Raw genomic sequence first — 17,489 nt, forward strand, 5'->3', positions numbered from 1 at the left:
TGGTCACCAGGATCCAGTCCTGAATGCCGAATCTGCGGCCCTCGAGAAGGTGAGCACTCTGCAGCCACCACAGAAGAGACACCCTGGCCCTGGGGGATAGGGTGATCAGCCGATGCATCTGTAGATGCGATCCGGACCACTTGTCCAACAGATCCCATTGAAAGGTCCTCGCATGGAACCTGCCGAAGGGAATGGCCTCGTATGACGTCACCATCTTTCCCAGGACTCGCGTGCAATGATGCACCGACACCTGTCTTGGTTTTAAGAGTTCTCTGACCAGTGTCATGAGTTCTTGAGCCTTCTCCGTCGGGAGAAAAACCTTTTTCTGGTCTGTGTCCAGAATCATGCCCAGGAAGGGCAGACGCGTCGTAGGAATCAGCTGCGACTTTGGAATATTCAGAATCCAGCCGTGCTGTTGTAACACCTCCCGAGAGCGTGCTACGCTGATCAGCAACTGCTCTCTGGACCTCGCCTTTATGAGGAGATCGTCCAAGTATGGGATAATTGTGACTCCTTGCTTTCGCAGGAGCACCATCATTTCTGCCATTACCTTGGTAAATATTCTCGGTGCCGTGGAGAGACCAAACGGCAACGTCTGGAATTGGTAATGACAATCCTGTACCACAAATCTGAGGGACTCCTGATGAGGTGGATAAATGGGGACATGAAGGTAAGCATCCTTTATGTCCAGAGACACCATAAAATCCCCCTCCTCCAGGCTTGCGATGACCACTCTGAGCGATTCCATCTTGAACTTGAACCTTTTCAGGTATATGTTCAGGGATTTTAAATTCAATATGGGTCTGACCGAACCGTCCGGTTTCGGTACCACAAACATTGTCGAATAGTAACCCCTTCCCTGTTGAAGGAGGGGAACCTTTACCACCACCTGCTGGAGATACAATTTGTGAATTGCAGCTAACACTATTTCCCTCTCTATGGGGGAAGCTGGCAGGGCCCATTTGAGGTAACGGTGAGGGGCATCACTTCGAATTCCAGCTTGTATCCCTGAGACACAATCTCTATAGCCCAGGGATCCACCTGTGAGTGAACCCACTTGTGGCTGAAATTTCGGAGACGCGCCCCCACCGGGCCTGGCTCCGCCTGTGGAGCCCCAGCGTCATGCGGTGGATTTAGTGGAAGCCGGGGAGGACTTCTGTTCCTGGGAACTAGCTGTATTGTGCAGCTTCTTTCCTCTACCCCTGCCTCTGGCAAGAAAGGACGCACCTCGAACTTTCTTGCCTTTTTGTGATCGAAAGGACTGCATTTGGTAATACGGTGCTTTCTTAGGTTGTGAGGAAACATATGGCAAAAGTTTTGACTTTCCCGCCGTAGCTGTGGAGACCAGGTCCGAGATACCGTCCCCAAACAATTCCTCACCCTTGTAAGGTAAAACCTCCATGTGCCTTTTTGAGTCGGCATCGCCTGTCCATTGCCGAGTCCACAGGACCCTTCTGGCAGAAATCGACATTGCATTTATTCTAGAGCCCAGTAGGCTAATGTCTCTGAGCATCTCTCATATATAGGACAGCGTCTTTTATATGCCCCAGGGTTAGTAATATAGTATCCTTGTCCAAAGTATCAAGTTCCTCAGATAAGGTATCTGTCCATGCTGCTGCAGCACTACACATCCAGGCCGACGCAATCGCCGGCCGTAGTAAGGTACCTGAATGTGTATAAATGGACTTCAGGATACCCTCCTGCTTTCTATCCGCAGCATCTTTAAGGGTGGCCGTATCCTGTGACGGCAGGGCTACCCTCTTGGATAAGCGTGTTAAAGCTTTGTCTACCCTAGGGGAGGATTCCCAGCGTAACCTGTCCGTTGGCGGGAAGGGATACGCCATAAGCATCCGTTGGGAAATCTGCAGTTTTCTATCTGGAGATTCCCAAGCTTTTTCACATAACTCATTTAACTCATGTGAAGGGGGAAAGGTCACCTCTTGCCTTTTCTCCCCATACATATAAACCCTCTTGTCAGGGACTGGGGTTTCGTCTGTGATGTGCAACACATCTTTCATTGCTATAATCATGTAGCGGATGGCTTTAGCCATTTTAGGCTGCAACTTTGCATCATCGCCATCGACACTGGAGTCAGAATCCGTGTCGATATCTGTGTCAACAATTTGGGATAGTGGGCGCTTCTGAGACCCTGACGGCCTCTGCGATGTAGGATCAGGCATGGGTTGAGACCCTGACTGTCCCAAGGCTTCAGCTTTATCCAACCTTTTATGCAAGGAATTAACATTACCATTTAAAACCTTCCACATATCCATCCAATCGGGTGTCAGCGCCGTCGGCGGCGACCCCACATTCATTTGTACCCGCTCTGTTTCCACATAGCCTTCCTCGTCAAACATGCCGACACAAGCGTACCGACACACCACACACACAGGGGATGATCTATTCGAAGACAGTTCCCCCACAAGGCCTTTTGGAGAGACAGAGAGAGAGTATGCCAGCACACACCCCAGCGCTATATGACCCAGGAATCGCACAGTAACTTAGTGTTAACCCAGTAGCTGCTGTATAAACTGTTTTTGCCCCAAATTTATGTGCCCCCCCCTCTCTTTTTACCCTCTTTCTACAGTGATTCTGCAGGGGAGAGCCTGGGGAGCTTCCTCTCAGCGGAGCTGTGGAGAGAAAATGGCGCTGGTGAGTGCTGAGGAAGAAGCCCCGGCCCCTCAGCGGCGGGCTTCTGTCCCACGTTTGTGTGTAAAATAATGGCGGGGGCTCATGCATATATACAGTGCCCAACTGTATATATGCTGCTTTTTGTCAAGAGGTACCCAATTGCTGCCAGGGGCGCCCCCCCCCCCCCCCCCCCGCGCCCTGCACCCTACAGTGACCGGAGTGTGTGGTTTTAGTGTGGGAGCAATGGCGCACAGCTGCAGTGCTGTGCGCTACCTCATATGAAGACTGGAGTCTTCTGCCGCCGATTTCGAAGTCTTCTTGCTTCTCACGCCGGCTTCTGTCATCTGGCTCTGCGAGGGGGGCGGCGGCGCGGCTCCGGGATCGGACAACCAAGGGTGCGTTCCTGTGTACGATCCCTCTGGAGCTAATGGTGTCCAGTAGCCTAAGAAGCAGGACCTATCTTCAGTGAGTAGGGCTGCTTCTCTCCTCTCAGTCCCACGTAGCAGAGAGTCTGTTGCCAGCAGATCTCTCTGAAAATAAAAAATCCTAACAAAATACTTTCTTTTTAGCAAGCTCAGGAGAGCTCACTAAGTTGCACCCAGCTCGTCCGGGCACAGATTCAAACTGGGGTTTGGAGGAGGGACATAGAGGGAGGAGCCAGTGCACACCAGTATCCTAATTCTTTCTTAAAGTGCCCTGTCTCCTGCGGAGCCCGTCTATTCCCCATGGTCCTTACAGAGTCCCCAGCATCCACTAGGACGTTAGAGAAATACCAAACATTATATCCTGCAGCACACTATATGTTATATGAGACTCTGACGCACTTAGCCCCCCAGGGTACAGAATATAGTGATAGCAAAACGTGTGATAGACAGAATAGAAACCAAACTGCAGCTAAAGGCACACACAGTCACAGGTACAATGCAGAAATTATCACGTAAAATACAATAAAACTGCACTGGACTAGTAAATCTACAAATAGATTTGTATGCATAGAGATATAACAATGCACAGTAAACACTGGATGTATATCACAGAATACTTGTACTAAATATTCATATAGCAGTACACATGTTCTTAACTAACACTGTCTAAAATGACATGTAGAATACTTTAAGTGTATGTAAATACACAGCGCTGACAAGGCAGGTGGTTTTACAGAGGAGACAGTGCCCAGCAGTCCCGGAGATCAGCCCAACTAGAAGATGATGAACACAACAAAAAAACATAGAATAAAGGCTCTCTCTTTTCTCCCAACGTGACCTATTCCAGGAGGGCCAAAATGCTCTGTTTCTGGACTTCCCCTTTAAATTATGATTGCCATCACCTGCGCTGAAACACCTTTCTTATCAATTAACTAGTTCAACACAGGTGATGGCAATAGAGCATTTTGTCCCTCCTGGAATGGGTCATGTTGGAAGGTATGCTTTCACTATGGGCCAGGACTACTGATGACCGGGGCCAAAGCTACCAAGGTGTCAAGCCGCCAGAACTCTCCCAGCCCCCGGCACTGCACTCTCACCTGTCAGTGCGGCAGAGTCAACAGCAGTGGTGGCCACACCTTCCCTCTCCCCCAGTCCCCTCCTTTCCCCCAGATACCAATGTGTCACCGGTGACAATCGCATATGAAGCTCTGCCCGCTAGACAACACAAAGAGCTGCTGGCCTGCTGCTGCTGAATGGAGCATGCTAAGTAAGGTATATCTGTTGGGGAGGGGAGGTGACTGTGTGTGTGTGTGTGTGTGTGTGTGTGTGTGTGTGTGTGTGTGTGTGTGTGTGTGTGTGTGTGTGTAAGGAGTGCTGAGTGTTGGGTTAGCATGGTTTTAGGGAATACTGGCAGAATGAGTGGGGGGGGGGGGGGGGTATATGTTTTTGAGTACTGTGTGTTTGTGTGGGTTTTTTTTGAGGGTGTGTGTATGTGTAAGTTTGTTTATAATATTAGTTGGGACATTTCTATATAGTATATTATGAATTTGGGACACTGGTGCATGGTATATTATAAAGTGGGGGCTCTAATGCGTGGTATATTATAAATTGGGGGCACTGATGCGTGGCATATTATAAACTGGGGGCACTGATGCGTGGCATAATAAAAATTGGGGGCACTGATGCATGGCATAATAAAAATTGGGGGCATATTTTGAATTGGAAGAAGCAGGGTCCGTGGCGCGGTGAAAAGTTGCCTAAGAAGACAAGAAACCTTGCATCGGCCCTGCAAGCAGATATTAACTTTTATCATTTGTTGGCATAGTGACGAGTTACAGCAACTTTTTCCTGTGCACCGGTTATTCACAAATGTATCTACATTTTGGAAGCATGGCCAAGCAACATGGCTGCTCCCATCCATTCCGATATGTGCATTATACGTAAATGTGGAAAGAAACAGCTTCTCACATCAGAAGAGCGTACATACTTTTAACTGAATGGTTATGGAAAGATGATAAATTCTACTTAAACATAGGTAAAATTCCCTTTTAAAAGTTCACTTAAAAACAGAAGTGTACATTTATCATTTTTATAGCTTTCATCACCAAATGTATCAAGGAGAAGTTGTTTGCACACAGACTGGGAAAAAAAAAAAAGTCTACAAAACTGAGAATATAAAACTAAACTGGAAGCGCGCCCAGACGTAAGCTGTAGGGCTCAACCACTATACACATTACTAAGCTATGGGCCCGATTCAGATCTGATCGCTGCTGTGCGAAACCGCACAGCGGGGCGGTTATCGAGTGACTGCGCAGGTGTATGCACCGCAATGCGCAGGCATGATACCAAACAACAGGATGGTGCAAAAATTTAGATCGCAAGGCGTAATTGACCGTTTTCTGGGAGTGTCAGGAAAAACGCAGGCGTTCCCAAGCGTTTTTAGGGCGGGTGTGTGGTGTCAGCTCTGGCCCCGATCAACCTGTTTCTATTGCACTGTAGGAGTAGGTCCTGGACTATGCACAGTCTGGAAAAATCATTCGATGGTGAGGGAGTTGCGAACGGATTTGCAGATGTACGCTGTCTGGCACAGTTTTTGCACAGCGTACACATGCATTCACACACTTGCACAGGGCGGGTTTTCACTCTCTATGGGTGGCGACTATCTGATCGCAGACCGCTGCAAAACCACACAGCAACGATCAGGTCTGAATCGGGCCCTATATTATATCACGATGCAATGTGCACAATTATGATGTTCCCATTGTCCTGGTGCATTGTGGCAACAACTGCCTACCCACAAAAAGGGGTGTGGCCATGCCAAGATAAGGGCGTGGTCACCTCATTGCCATGCTTCCTCCCGCCCATCACCGGCCAATTCCTGTACTCAGTCACAGCAGGAGGAAGCGCTGGCGACTGGTGTCGCTCTACCCTTCCTCAGGCAGCTTAAATAGGGAGGAGCACCCCTGTAAATAAAACACTGATGGTGATATAAGTGTTATTCATCACATGCTTCTTTCAATAGAAGTGTGCTCTATTTTAAAGGACATTGTTTATATTGCTTAAATAAGTTTTACCACTATGCACCGGTTGTTGAATAGATTTTGAGCATCCTGCGCTCCTGCCAAGTAAAACATTCTCAATTTGCAACCTTACTGAGCTTAGGCGTGTGAATGACTGCGTGCAATGGACGGGGAGCCTGACACAGAGCGCTGGAGACATGCAGATGCGGGGGGGGGACAAGGGGTGGGCGACTTTCAGCTGCTCCGTCAGATCTTGTGCAATATCAGTACAGCTGTGAGAAGCCTCTGATGTCTCATTCAGATGTTACTGGTCTGTCAGCAATATGAAGCATGATGAAACCATGTACTGTGGCCCCTTGCTGTCCCTGCATGTCATTAGTGGTCACACAGATTTCAAGTGTGAGATTTAAAGCGGACCTGTCACCATGAGATGACATGCGGGCCAATCATAATGGATTGTTCCATCACTCTGTGTACCGTAAATTGCTAAATTATTATATTTTAGAAATCTTTACATCTGTTGCCACATTCACCAATGCTGTCATAATTATCCCAATGTCTGAGGCAACTAATACCCCTTTTCCACCTACTGAGCACGGGTCGCAGCCGGGAGCCTGACACGGGTGCTACCCGGCTGCGGCCCGTGCTCAGCCCCCTTTCCCACTGCGCTCACCAACCCGGCATATTGCCGGGTTGGTGACGCTGCTAGTGACGCGGCAGGGGCGGCGCTGGGAGATCACATGATCTTTACACTACAACCCTACCCGGATCATTCCCGTGTCCTACCCAGGTAGTTACCCGGGTAGGATTCACGGGCAACTTGATCCGGGTTTTTGCGGGGGTACCCTTTTCCACTTGCAAAAAACACGGGTAAATGCGCGATCCCCCCCCCCCCCCCCCCCCCCCCGTGCATTTACCCGTTTTTTTTTTGAGCTAGTGGAAAAGGGGTATATGTGACATGACAGCATCACGTCAGCTGCACATTCAGGCTGCAAGTCTCCTGCACATCCCAGAGGTGCTCTATTGTACGGAGAGCTGGTGACTGCCCATTGGAGTACATTGATTGCCATGTTCGTAGACTCAGACCTAGATGAGCTTTTTTGACATAACGCGTTATCATGCTGGAAGTAGCCATGGGATGCAAATGGTCATCAGCAATACTCAGGTAGGCTGTGTCATTTAAACAATCCTCAGTTGGTATTAGGGCCCTAATATGTGCCGAGAAAGCATTGACCAAACAATAGGGCAGATGTATTAAGCCTGGTGAAGTGATAAAGCAGTGATAAGTGGAAGGTGATAACGCAGCAGCCAATCAGCTCCTGTCAATTTACATATTGGAGTTGATTGGCTGGTGCGTTATCACCTTGCACTGAACACTTCTCCAGGCTTAATACATCTGCCCCAGTCTTCCATTCGCCTGACCAGTTGGCACAAGGCAGCATGGATGACTATGCTAATCCTGACCCCAACATCTGCAAATTGCAGCAGAAATGAAGATTAATCAGACTAGACTGTTATTCCAATGTTTAACTGCTCAGCTTTTAGAGTACTCCTGGGGATGTCTGCTGCTGCAGCTCATCCATCCACTTCAAGGCTCTTCTGCCTATCACTGTGTAATGCTTGGTTATTTCAGATGCGGAAGCTTCATGTCATCTGGCCATTCTGCTCTAACCTCTCATTCAACAAAGTGTTTTTACCTCCAGAAATCCAACCATTGGATGTTTTTTGTTTTGCGTATCATTCTCTGTAAACACTACAGACTGTTGGCTGTGAAAATCCCAGGAGATCAGCAGTTTTGGAGATGCTCAAACCACCCCTGACTGCCACCAACAAGTCATTTAGGTGACATTCCTTCCCCAGCTGGTATTTGGTCTGAACAACAACTGAACTCCTTGTCCATGTCTGCATACTCTTTGCTCTTATGCATTGAGTTGTTGCCAGATAAATGACTGATTAGATATATGCATTAGCACAGACATGTCCAAACTGCAGCCCTCCAGCTATTGAGAAACTACACATCCCAGCATGCCCTGACACAGCTTTAGTATTCTCTGACAGCAACACTGTGTCAGGGCATGCTGGGATATGTAGTTTCACAACAGCTGGAGGGCCGCAGTTTGGACATGCCTGCATTAGCAGATGTATGTAAAAATATTACAACCCAGTAGTTTGTATTTGTAGCATAAATATATATGATAACTAATTATACATAGACACCTAGGGGTACCTTTACTAAAGCTTCTAAAAATGAAATGTGGTGATGTCATCATTTTCTCATTTACAGAAGCGCAATAACACATTTTGACATCACGCATATGTTGCATAAATATAGCATGTATTATGGAGTAGCGCATGGATTTTCTGGCCTAGCAAAACACATCTGCCAGTAGAAAGAATTGGGTGATCAGGGGCATTCAATGCAGAGAACAGATAAAGCCAGAGGTTCCCAAGCTCGGTCCTCAAGGCACCCTAACAAGCCAGGTTTTAAGTACTGTATATTGATGCTTGGCCTCAGGTGACTTAATTAGTACCTCAGTCAATTTTGATTTAACCATCTGTGCTCAGCCATGGATAACCTTAAAACCCGGACTGTTAGGGAACCTTGAGGACCAAGTTTAGGAACCTCTAGATTAGGCACATTTTTGGTTTGCCTAGTTTACGTAAATGAAATAAAGGACCGGGCGCTGTGAGGCAGTGGTTGCCCATTTGCAGTCCTGATGTACTTATTAAAGTCATAAAGGAGGAAAAACGGATCCTCCCTTTGAAATCAGTAAAGGTAGGTGGTTATAAGCGGTCAGTAGGTTGGGTTTTTAAAGTGACTCTTCACCCTCTCAACAATTTGCACATTTCACGTGAATCCACAAATATCCAAAGATGGTGAAGGATGATTTTCAATGGAACATGACAGAGGCACTAGGCAGACATGTAGGTGTATGTGACTTGCTGACAGTTACAGGAAAAGAGCAGACAGGACAATGGAAAGGTCCATGAACAATTATACTTACTCTGACACCGTGAATTCCGTTGAAACCAGGGGGGCCATCTTTTCCTATTAAGCCCACAACGCCCCTTTCTCCTTTCTCCCCTTCAGGCCCTGGCTCGCCCTTTTCCCCCTTGTGAATAAATTTACATACAGAAGATCAGTTTATATTACAATGCATCCAGATACAACCTACATTATAAGAAAAGTAGAGAATGCAATGCTTATGTGAAGTATACGGCCAATGTAACAAGGTCTCACACAGCGGAAGAAGCCATTTTGTGGACTGAACCAATGTTCATGAGAAGACAGCCCAGCAATTCACTACTCATGAGGGACATCACTGAGGGGTTGTCAAGTGCCTCGGTTATGTAATTACTCATAGTTCCTAGTGAATTGTTAGACAGAATAATGTTCCATGTGTATAGGTGACCAGCTCGACATTATGCAAGTTTACAGATGCATCTTATAATAAGAATTTACTTACCGATAATTCTATTTCTCGTAGTCCGTAGTGGATGCTGGGGACTCCGTCAGGACCATGGGGTTTAGCGGCTCCGCAGGAGACAGGGCACAATAATAAAAGCTTTAGGATCAGGTGGTGTGCACTGGCTCCTCCCCCTATGACCCTCCTCCAAGCCTCAGTTAGGATACTGTGCCCGGACGAGCGTGCATAATAAGGAAGGATATTGAATCCCGGGTAAGACTCATACCAGCCACACCAATCACACCGTACAACCTGTGATCTGAACCCAGTTAACAGTATGATAACAACGAAGGAGCCTCTGAAAAGATGGCTCACAACAAGAATAACCCGATTTTTGTAACAATAACTATGTACAAGTATTGCAGACAATCCGCACTTGGGATGGGCGCCCAGCATCCACTACGGACTACGAGAAATAGAATTATCGGTAAGTAAATTCTTATTTTCTCTAACGTCCTAAGTGGATGCTGGGGACTCCGTCAGGACCATGGGGATTATACCAAAGCTCCCAAACGGGCGGGAGAGTGCGGATGACTCTGCAGCACCGAATGAGAGAACTCCAGGTCCTCCTCAGTCAGGGTGTGCCCCTGACCAAGTAGCAGCTCGGCAAAGTTGTAAAGCCGAGACCCCTCGGGCAGCCGCCCAAGATGAGCCCACTTCCTTGTGGAATGGGCTTTTACTGATTTTGGCTGTGGCAAGCCTGCCACAGAATGTGCAAGCTGAATTGTACTACAAATCCAGCGAGCAATCGTCTGCTTAGAAGCAGGAACACCCATCTTGTTGGGTGCATACAGGCTAAACAGCGAGTCAGATTTTCTGACTCCAGTCGTCCTGGAAACATATATTTTCAGGGCCCTGACAACGTCAAGTAACTTGGAGTCCTCCAAGTCCCTAGTAGCCGCAGGTACCACAATAGGTTGGTTCATGTGAAAAACAGAAAACACCTTAAGGAGAAATTGAGGACGAGTCCTCAATTCTGCCCTGTCAGAATGAAAATTAAGTAAGGGCTTTTATATGATAAAGCCGCCCATTCTGACACACGCCTGGCTGAAGCCAGGGCTAATAGAATCTTCACCTTCCTTGTGAAATATTTTAATTCCACAGTGGTGAGTGTATCAAACCAATGTGACTTTAGGAAACTCAAAACAACATTGAGATCCCAAGGTGCCACTGGGGGCACAAAAGGAGGCTGTATATGCAGTACCCCTTTTACAAACGTCTGAACTTCAGGCACTGAAGCCAGTTCTTTCTGGAAGAAATTCGACAGGGTCGAAATTTGAACCTTAATGGACCCTAATTTTAGGCCCATAGACAGTCCTGTTTTCAGGAAATGTAGGAAACGACCCAGTTGGAATTCCTCTGTAGGGACCTTCTTGGCCTCACACCACGCAACATATTTTCGCCAAATGCGGTGAAAATGTTTTGCGGTTACATCCTTCCTGGCTTCGACCAGGGTAGGGATGACTTCATCTGGAATGCCCTTTCAGGATCCGGCGTTCAACTGCCATGCCGTCAAACGCAGCCGCGGTAAGTCTTGGAACAGACAAGGCCCCTGCTGGAGCAGGTCCTTTCTTAAAGGTAGAGGCCACGGTTCTTCCGTGAGCATCTCTTGAAGTTCCGGGTACCAAGTCCTTCTTGACCCATCCGGAACCACGAGTATCGTTCTTACTCATCTCCTTCTTATGATTCTCAGTACTTTTGGTATGAGATGCATAGGAGGGAACACATACCCTGACTGGTACACCCACAGTGTTACCAGAGCGTCCACCGCTATTGCCTGAGGGTCCCTTGACCTGGCGCAATATTTGTCTAGTTTTTTGTTCAGGCGGGACGCCATCATGTCCACCTTTGGCTTTTCCCAACGGTTTACAATCATGTGGAAGACTTCCCGCTGAAGTCCCCACTCTCCCGGGTGGAGGTTATGCCTGCTGAGGAAGTCTGCTTCCCAGTTTTCCACTCCCGGAATTAACACTGCTGAGAGTGTTATCACATGATTTTTCGCCCAGCGAATAATCCTTGCAGTTTCTGCCATTTCCCTCCTGCTTCATGTGCCGCCCTGTCTGTTTACGTGGGCGACTGCCATGATGTTGTCCCACTGGATCAATACCGGCTGACCTTGAAGCAGAGGTCTTGCTAAGCTTAGAGCCTTGTAAATTGCCCTTAGCTCCAGTATATTTATGTGGAGAGAAGTCTCCAGACTTGATCACACTCCCTGGAAATTTTTTCCTTGTGTGACTGCTCCCCAGCCACTCAGGCTGGCATCCGTGGTCACCAGGACCCAGTCCTGAATGTCGAATCTGCGGCCCTTTCATATATGAGCACTCTGCAGCCACCGCAGAAGAAAACACCCTTGTCCTTGGAGACAGGGTTATCCGCTGATGCATCTAAAGATGCGATCCGGACCATTTTCCCAGCAGATTCCACTGAAAGGTTCTTGCGTGAAATCTACCGAATGGGATCGCTTTGTAAGAAACCACCATTTTTCACAGGACCCTTGTGCAATGATGCACTGATACTTTTCCTGGTTTTAGGAGGTTCCTGACTAGCTCGGATAACTCCCTGGCCTTCTTCTCCGGGAGAAAACATCCTTTTCTGGACTGTGTCCAGAATCATTCCTAGGAACATTAGACGTGTCGTCGGAAAAAGCTGCAATTTTGGAATATTTAGAATCCACTCGTGCTGTCGTAGAACTACTTGAGATAGTGCTACTCCGACCGCCAACTGTTCTCTGGACCTTGCCCTTATCAGGAAAGCGTCCATATTTCTTTTAGGAAGAATCATCATTTCGGCCATTACCATGGTAAAGACCCGGGGTGCCGTGGACAATCCAAACGGCAGCGTCTGAACTGATAGTGACAGTTCTGTACCACGAACCTGAGATACCCTTGGTGAGAAGGGCAAAATTTGGACATGTAGGTAAGCGTCCCTGATATCCAGTGACACCATATCGTCCTGGTTCGCTATCACTGCTCTGAGTGACTCCATCTTGATTTGAACCCTTGTATGTAATTGTTCAAATCTTTTAGATCTCACCGAGCCGTTTGGCTTCAGTACCACAATATAGTGTGGAATAATACGCCTTCCCTTGTTGTAGGAGGGGTACTTTGATTATCACCTGCTGGGAATACAGCCTGTGAATTTTTTTCCCAATACTGCCTCCCTGTCTCGAATTTCCAATGTACACCTGGGATACTACGTGTAGGATCCAGGAGTCCACTTGCGAGTGAGCCCACTGCGTGCTGAAACTCTTGAGATGACCCCCCACCGCACCTGAGTCCGCTTGTATGGCCCCAGCGTCATGCTGCGGACTTGGCAGAAGCTGTGGAGGACTTCTGTTCCTGGGAATGGGCTGCCTGCTGCAGTCTTCTTCCCTTTCCTCTAACCCTGGGCAGATATGACTGGCCTTTTGCCCGCCTGCCTTTATGGGTACGAAAGGACTGAGACTGAAAAGACTGTGTCCTTTTCTGCTGAGATGTGACTTGGGGTAACCAAAGTGGATTTTCCAGCTGTTGTCATGGCCACCAGGTCCGATGGACCGCCCCTTTATACGGCAATACTTCCATGTGCCGTCTGGAATCTGCATCACCTGACCACTGTCGTGTCTATAAACATCGTCTGGCAGATATGGACATCACATCTACTCTTGATGCCAGAATGCAAATATCCCTCTGCGCATCTCGCATATATAGAAATGCATCCTTAAAATGCTCTATAGTCAATAAAATATTGTTCCTGTCAAGGGTATCAATATTTTCAGTCAGGAAATCCGACCAAGCCCCCCCAGCGCTGCACATCCAGGCTGAGGCGATTGCTGGTCGTAGTATAACACCAGTATGTGTGTATATACTTTTTAGGATATTTTTCAGCTTCCTATCAGCTGGCTCTTTGAGGGCGGCCGTATCTGGAGACGGTAACGCCACTTGTTTTTATAAGCGTGTGAGCGCCTTATCCACCCTAAGGTGTGTTTCCCAACTCGCCCTCACTTCTGGCGGGAAAAGGTATACCTCCAATAATTTTCTATCGGAGGAAACCCACGTATCATCACACACTTTAATTTATCTGATTCAGGAAAAACTACAAGTAGATTATTCCCTTGGTAAATGGGCGTTTTTACAAGCCCCTGACGCCTGGACAGGTACTAATTTGTTTGCCGGCCGTCTCATGTCGTCAACCGACCTTGCATCGTGTTGACATTATCACGTAATTCCTAAATAAGCCATCCATTCCGGTATCGACTCCCTAGAGAGTGACATCACCAATACAGGCAATTTGCTCCGCCTCCTCACCAACATCGTCCTCCTACATGTCGACACACACGTACCGACACACAGCACACACACAGGGAATGCTCTGATAGAGGACAGGACCCCACTAGCCCTTTGGGGAGACAGAGGGAGAGTTTGCCAGCACACACCAAAAACGCTATAATTATACAGGGACAACCCCTTATACAAGTGTTTTCCCTTATAGCATTTTCACATATGTAATCATATCGCCAAATAAGTGCCCCCCCTCTCTGTTTTAACCCTGTTTCTGTAGTGCAGTGCAGGGGAGAGCCTGGGAGCCTTCCTCACAGCAGAGCTGAGCAGGAAAATGGCGCCGTGTGCTGAGGAGAATAGGCCCCGCCCCCTAAAACGGCGGGCTCTTCTCCCGGAGTTTGTGAGATCTGGCAGGGGTTAAATACATCCATATAGCCTCAAGGGCTATATGTGATGTATTTTAGCCATAAAAAAGGTATAATACATTGCTGCCCAGGGCGCCCCCCCCAGCGCCCTGCACCCTCAGTGACCGCTGGTATGAAGTGTGCTGACAACAATGGCGCACAGCTGCAGTGCTGTGCGCTACCTTATGAAGACTGAAAGTCTTCTGCCGCCTGTTTCTGGACCTCTTCAACTTCGGCATCTGCAAGGGGGGTCGGCGGCACGGCTCCGGGACGAACCCCAGGGTGAGACCTGTGTTCCGACTCCCTCTGGAGCTAATGGTGTCCAGTAGCCTAAGAAGCAAATCCATCCTGCACGCAGGTGAGTTTACTTCTCTCCCCTAAGTCCCTCGTAGCAGTGAGCCTGTTGCCAGCAGGACTCACTGAAAATAAAAAACCTAACTTAAACTTTTATTCTAAGCAGCTCAGGAGAGCCACCTAGATTGCACCCTTCTCGTTCGGGCACAAAATCTTAACGGAGGCTTGGAGGAGGGTCATAGGGGGAGGAGCCAGTGCACACCACCTGATCCTAAAGCTTTTATTATTGTGCCCTGTCTCCTGCGGAGCCGCTAAACCCCATGGTCCTGACGGAGTCCCCAGCATCCACTTAGGACGTTAGAGAAAAATAATGTTCATATATATTTCTTCATCCATTCTGCAAATGCAATCGACTGGACAAAATAAATTCAGTGGCTTACAAAAAATTAAATGATAAATAACCAAACATAAATTCTGGTTTAGTGTTAGGAGTACGAGCAAAGCAAAGCAAAAAAACAAAGGAGCAACTTGCACCTTGGTAAAATCATGTTAAACTTCAGATGGAGAAAATACCTATTTTGATGTAAAATCTGGTACAGAACCCCTAAGACTGATTAGGCACGCAGATGTTTTTACTAAGTTATAATTAGCCAATAATAACTTCATTTTTTGGGTGAAAAAATGCAAAATTATGGAAATTGGGGTACAAGGTATGGGACAGGTACATTGAGGTGCTTTATGAGTGGGACAAGTGTTTTTAGGCTTGCAGGTGGGGGTAATCATTTTTTTGGGGGAGGTTTTTTTTAAAGCCACTTAACATGACCCATATTGTTATATCCATGTTTATGTCCCCCCCCCCCCCCCCATTTAATTTGAGCACTGATTTTGCTGAAAAACACTTGTTTTCTATCTTTTTTTTTTTTTTTGCATTATTTAAAAAAAAAAATGCTTAGAACAGCCATTTGACACAATTTAAATACAACTAATACTTTATTATGGTCACCAATACACTTCTATACTGTTATCCAATATTAGTTTAGCTTTTTTGGGGTACAAGCAGATTTTCTCCTACACGTTTCACTGGATCTGCCAGCAAGATTTATTGTGCAAATACCATTTTTGCACTTTTGCAAAAGGATAGGTTGAAAAACGGTAGCATGCATACCCACGTAAAGCCATTTTTGTGGCGCAATAAGTTGACCTGCGATAAATCGCAGTGTTTTCGCGGCTAATAGGATACCGCCCTAAATTTCATTGTGAAAACAAAGCTGGCCAGTATTTGTTCACTATATGCGAAAGCAGACGGTATTTTCCCTGTATGCAAAAAAATACAAAATAAATGCATTTGTACCCCCTATTGCAACATGGTTGGTCCCAGGAGAAAATTCTTCCTTTTTTTTTTGCTCTTACTCCTAAATGTGAATCAGTCCCCAAACTATTCCAGTCAGAAATGGTTTTACATCTGTAAAATTAGTGGGGAAAGAGGACGGAGAATCTCAGTCCGCAGTGCAATGGGTCCGGTTTTCTGGGTTCTTACTGTTAAAGGACCGTGGAACAAATTTATATACTTATTACAGCACAGAAAATGAAGAGTTCTCCAGTTGCACCAATCATCTATGAATAATACTGTACTAGTAGCAGGACAGCACCTGGGATGAACAGAGAGCGTCATATGATTGGCAATAGACAGGAAGTCGGCAGTTGTACAGTACACATACTCTTCCTTGACGTCATGTAAAATGGGCCAAGAACCGGTGACTAAATGACGCCACCTCCCCCCAACCACTCTCTTTTACAGGTAAAGGGGGTCATTCAGACCCGATCGCACGCTAGCTTTTTTTCGCAGCGGTGCGATGAGGTCTGAACTGCGCATGCCCGGGATCGCCAGACAGCGATGAAATCTACAGAAAGCAATCGCACCGGCGATCACAAGGAGATTGACAGGAAGAGGCCGTTTGTGGGTGTTAACTGATCATTTTAAAAGAGTGTCGGGGCGCACGCAGGCAGGTCCAGCCGTTTCAAGGGAGGGCTCCTGACGTCAGCTCCTGTCAGGATCATCGCAGCGTCTGAGTAAGTCCTGAGCTGGGCAGAGACTTTTGTTTGTGCAGCTCTCTGCACAGGCGATCGCACCCCAGCAAAGCGTTTACCCCCTTCCCCCCCGTAGGCGGCAACTACCTGATCTCAGCACTGAAAAAAAACGCCTGCGTTCGATCAGGTCTGAATTACCCCCCTAGTACTGCTTTTGGACAGAATCCCTGTTTTCTTTCCCACTGTCCCTCTTTTCTATCACTGTGCCTCTTTTTGATTTTATGTATAAATCTACATTTCTGCAATGGTACCACAAGTGTCCGTTTTGGGACAGCAGAGCTCAAACCAATGATCAAATGCAGTAAACTGAAAGACAAATTTTCCCGCCTAGCACAGAAAGCAGCTATGTTCCCATACACTGCCACTTACCTTCATTCCATCGGGGCCCATCAGACCGCTGTCTCCCTCTAATCCAAGTTCTCCCTGCAAACACAGATGATATGTCAAATTAAACAAGGTTGGTCGGGTGTTTACATTTGCCATGAGTAACCTTGCACATTAGGTTTCTGTGCAAATTATGCCAATTATAATTAATTCATTTGTGCGCAAGCAAAAATGACCAAATTAACCATAGCATATATGATCATGCAATGTTACCCCCACAGTACACAGAAACAAGACACGTGGAACCCAGTAGCTTATTGAATTGCCCCAAGTGTACAGTATGCTAAAAACTGCATGTTATGTATAAACAAGAGAAAAAAAAAAGAAAAGAAATGGCATCATCTTTGACAATAAACTCAAATATATCTAAAAAGACACAAGTGGTATACACTTACAGACACATGTTCAAGGTGAGGTGGTAAAAGAAAGTAAACTAAATGAAAGAAAATAAATAGATTGAGCTAAAATAATTTCTTTGATGAATTTAAAGCAAAACCAAGCAAGGTTTCTCAGTTGT

General features: G+C 46.9%; 1 protein-coding gene across 1 annotated transcript in view; it reads right to left on the reverse strand.

The window, feature by feature from the left end:
* COL27A1 (collagen type XXVII alpha 1 chain) overlaps positions 1–17,489 on the reverse strand; it is a 453,351-nt gene that overhangs the window by 126,207 nt on the left and 309,655 nt on the right. Inside the window, exons 36-37 of the mRNA XM_063936676.1 lie at positions 16,958–17,011; positions 9,082–9,189 (exon numbers count right to left, since the gene is read on the reverse strand). Coding sequence (XP_063792746.1) covers positions 9,082–9,189; positions 16,958–17,011 — 162 coding nt within the window. The remainder of the gene's footprint in view (positions 1–9,081; positions 9,190–16,957; positions 17,012–17,489) is intronic.

This window comes from Pseudophryne corroboree, chromosome 8 (genome assembly GCF_028390025.1).
Source record: "Pseudophryne corroboree isolate aPseCor3 chromosome 8, aPseCor3.hap2, whole genome shotgun sequence".
In the NCBI taxonomy this organism is placed as follows: domain Eukaryota; kingdom Metazoa; phylum Chordata; class Amphibia; order Anura; family Myobatrachidae; genus Pseudophryne; species Pseudophryne corroboree.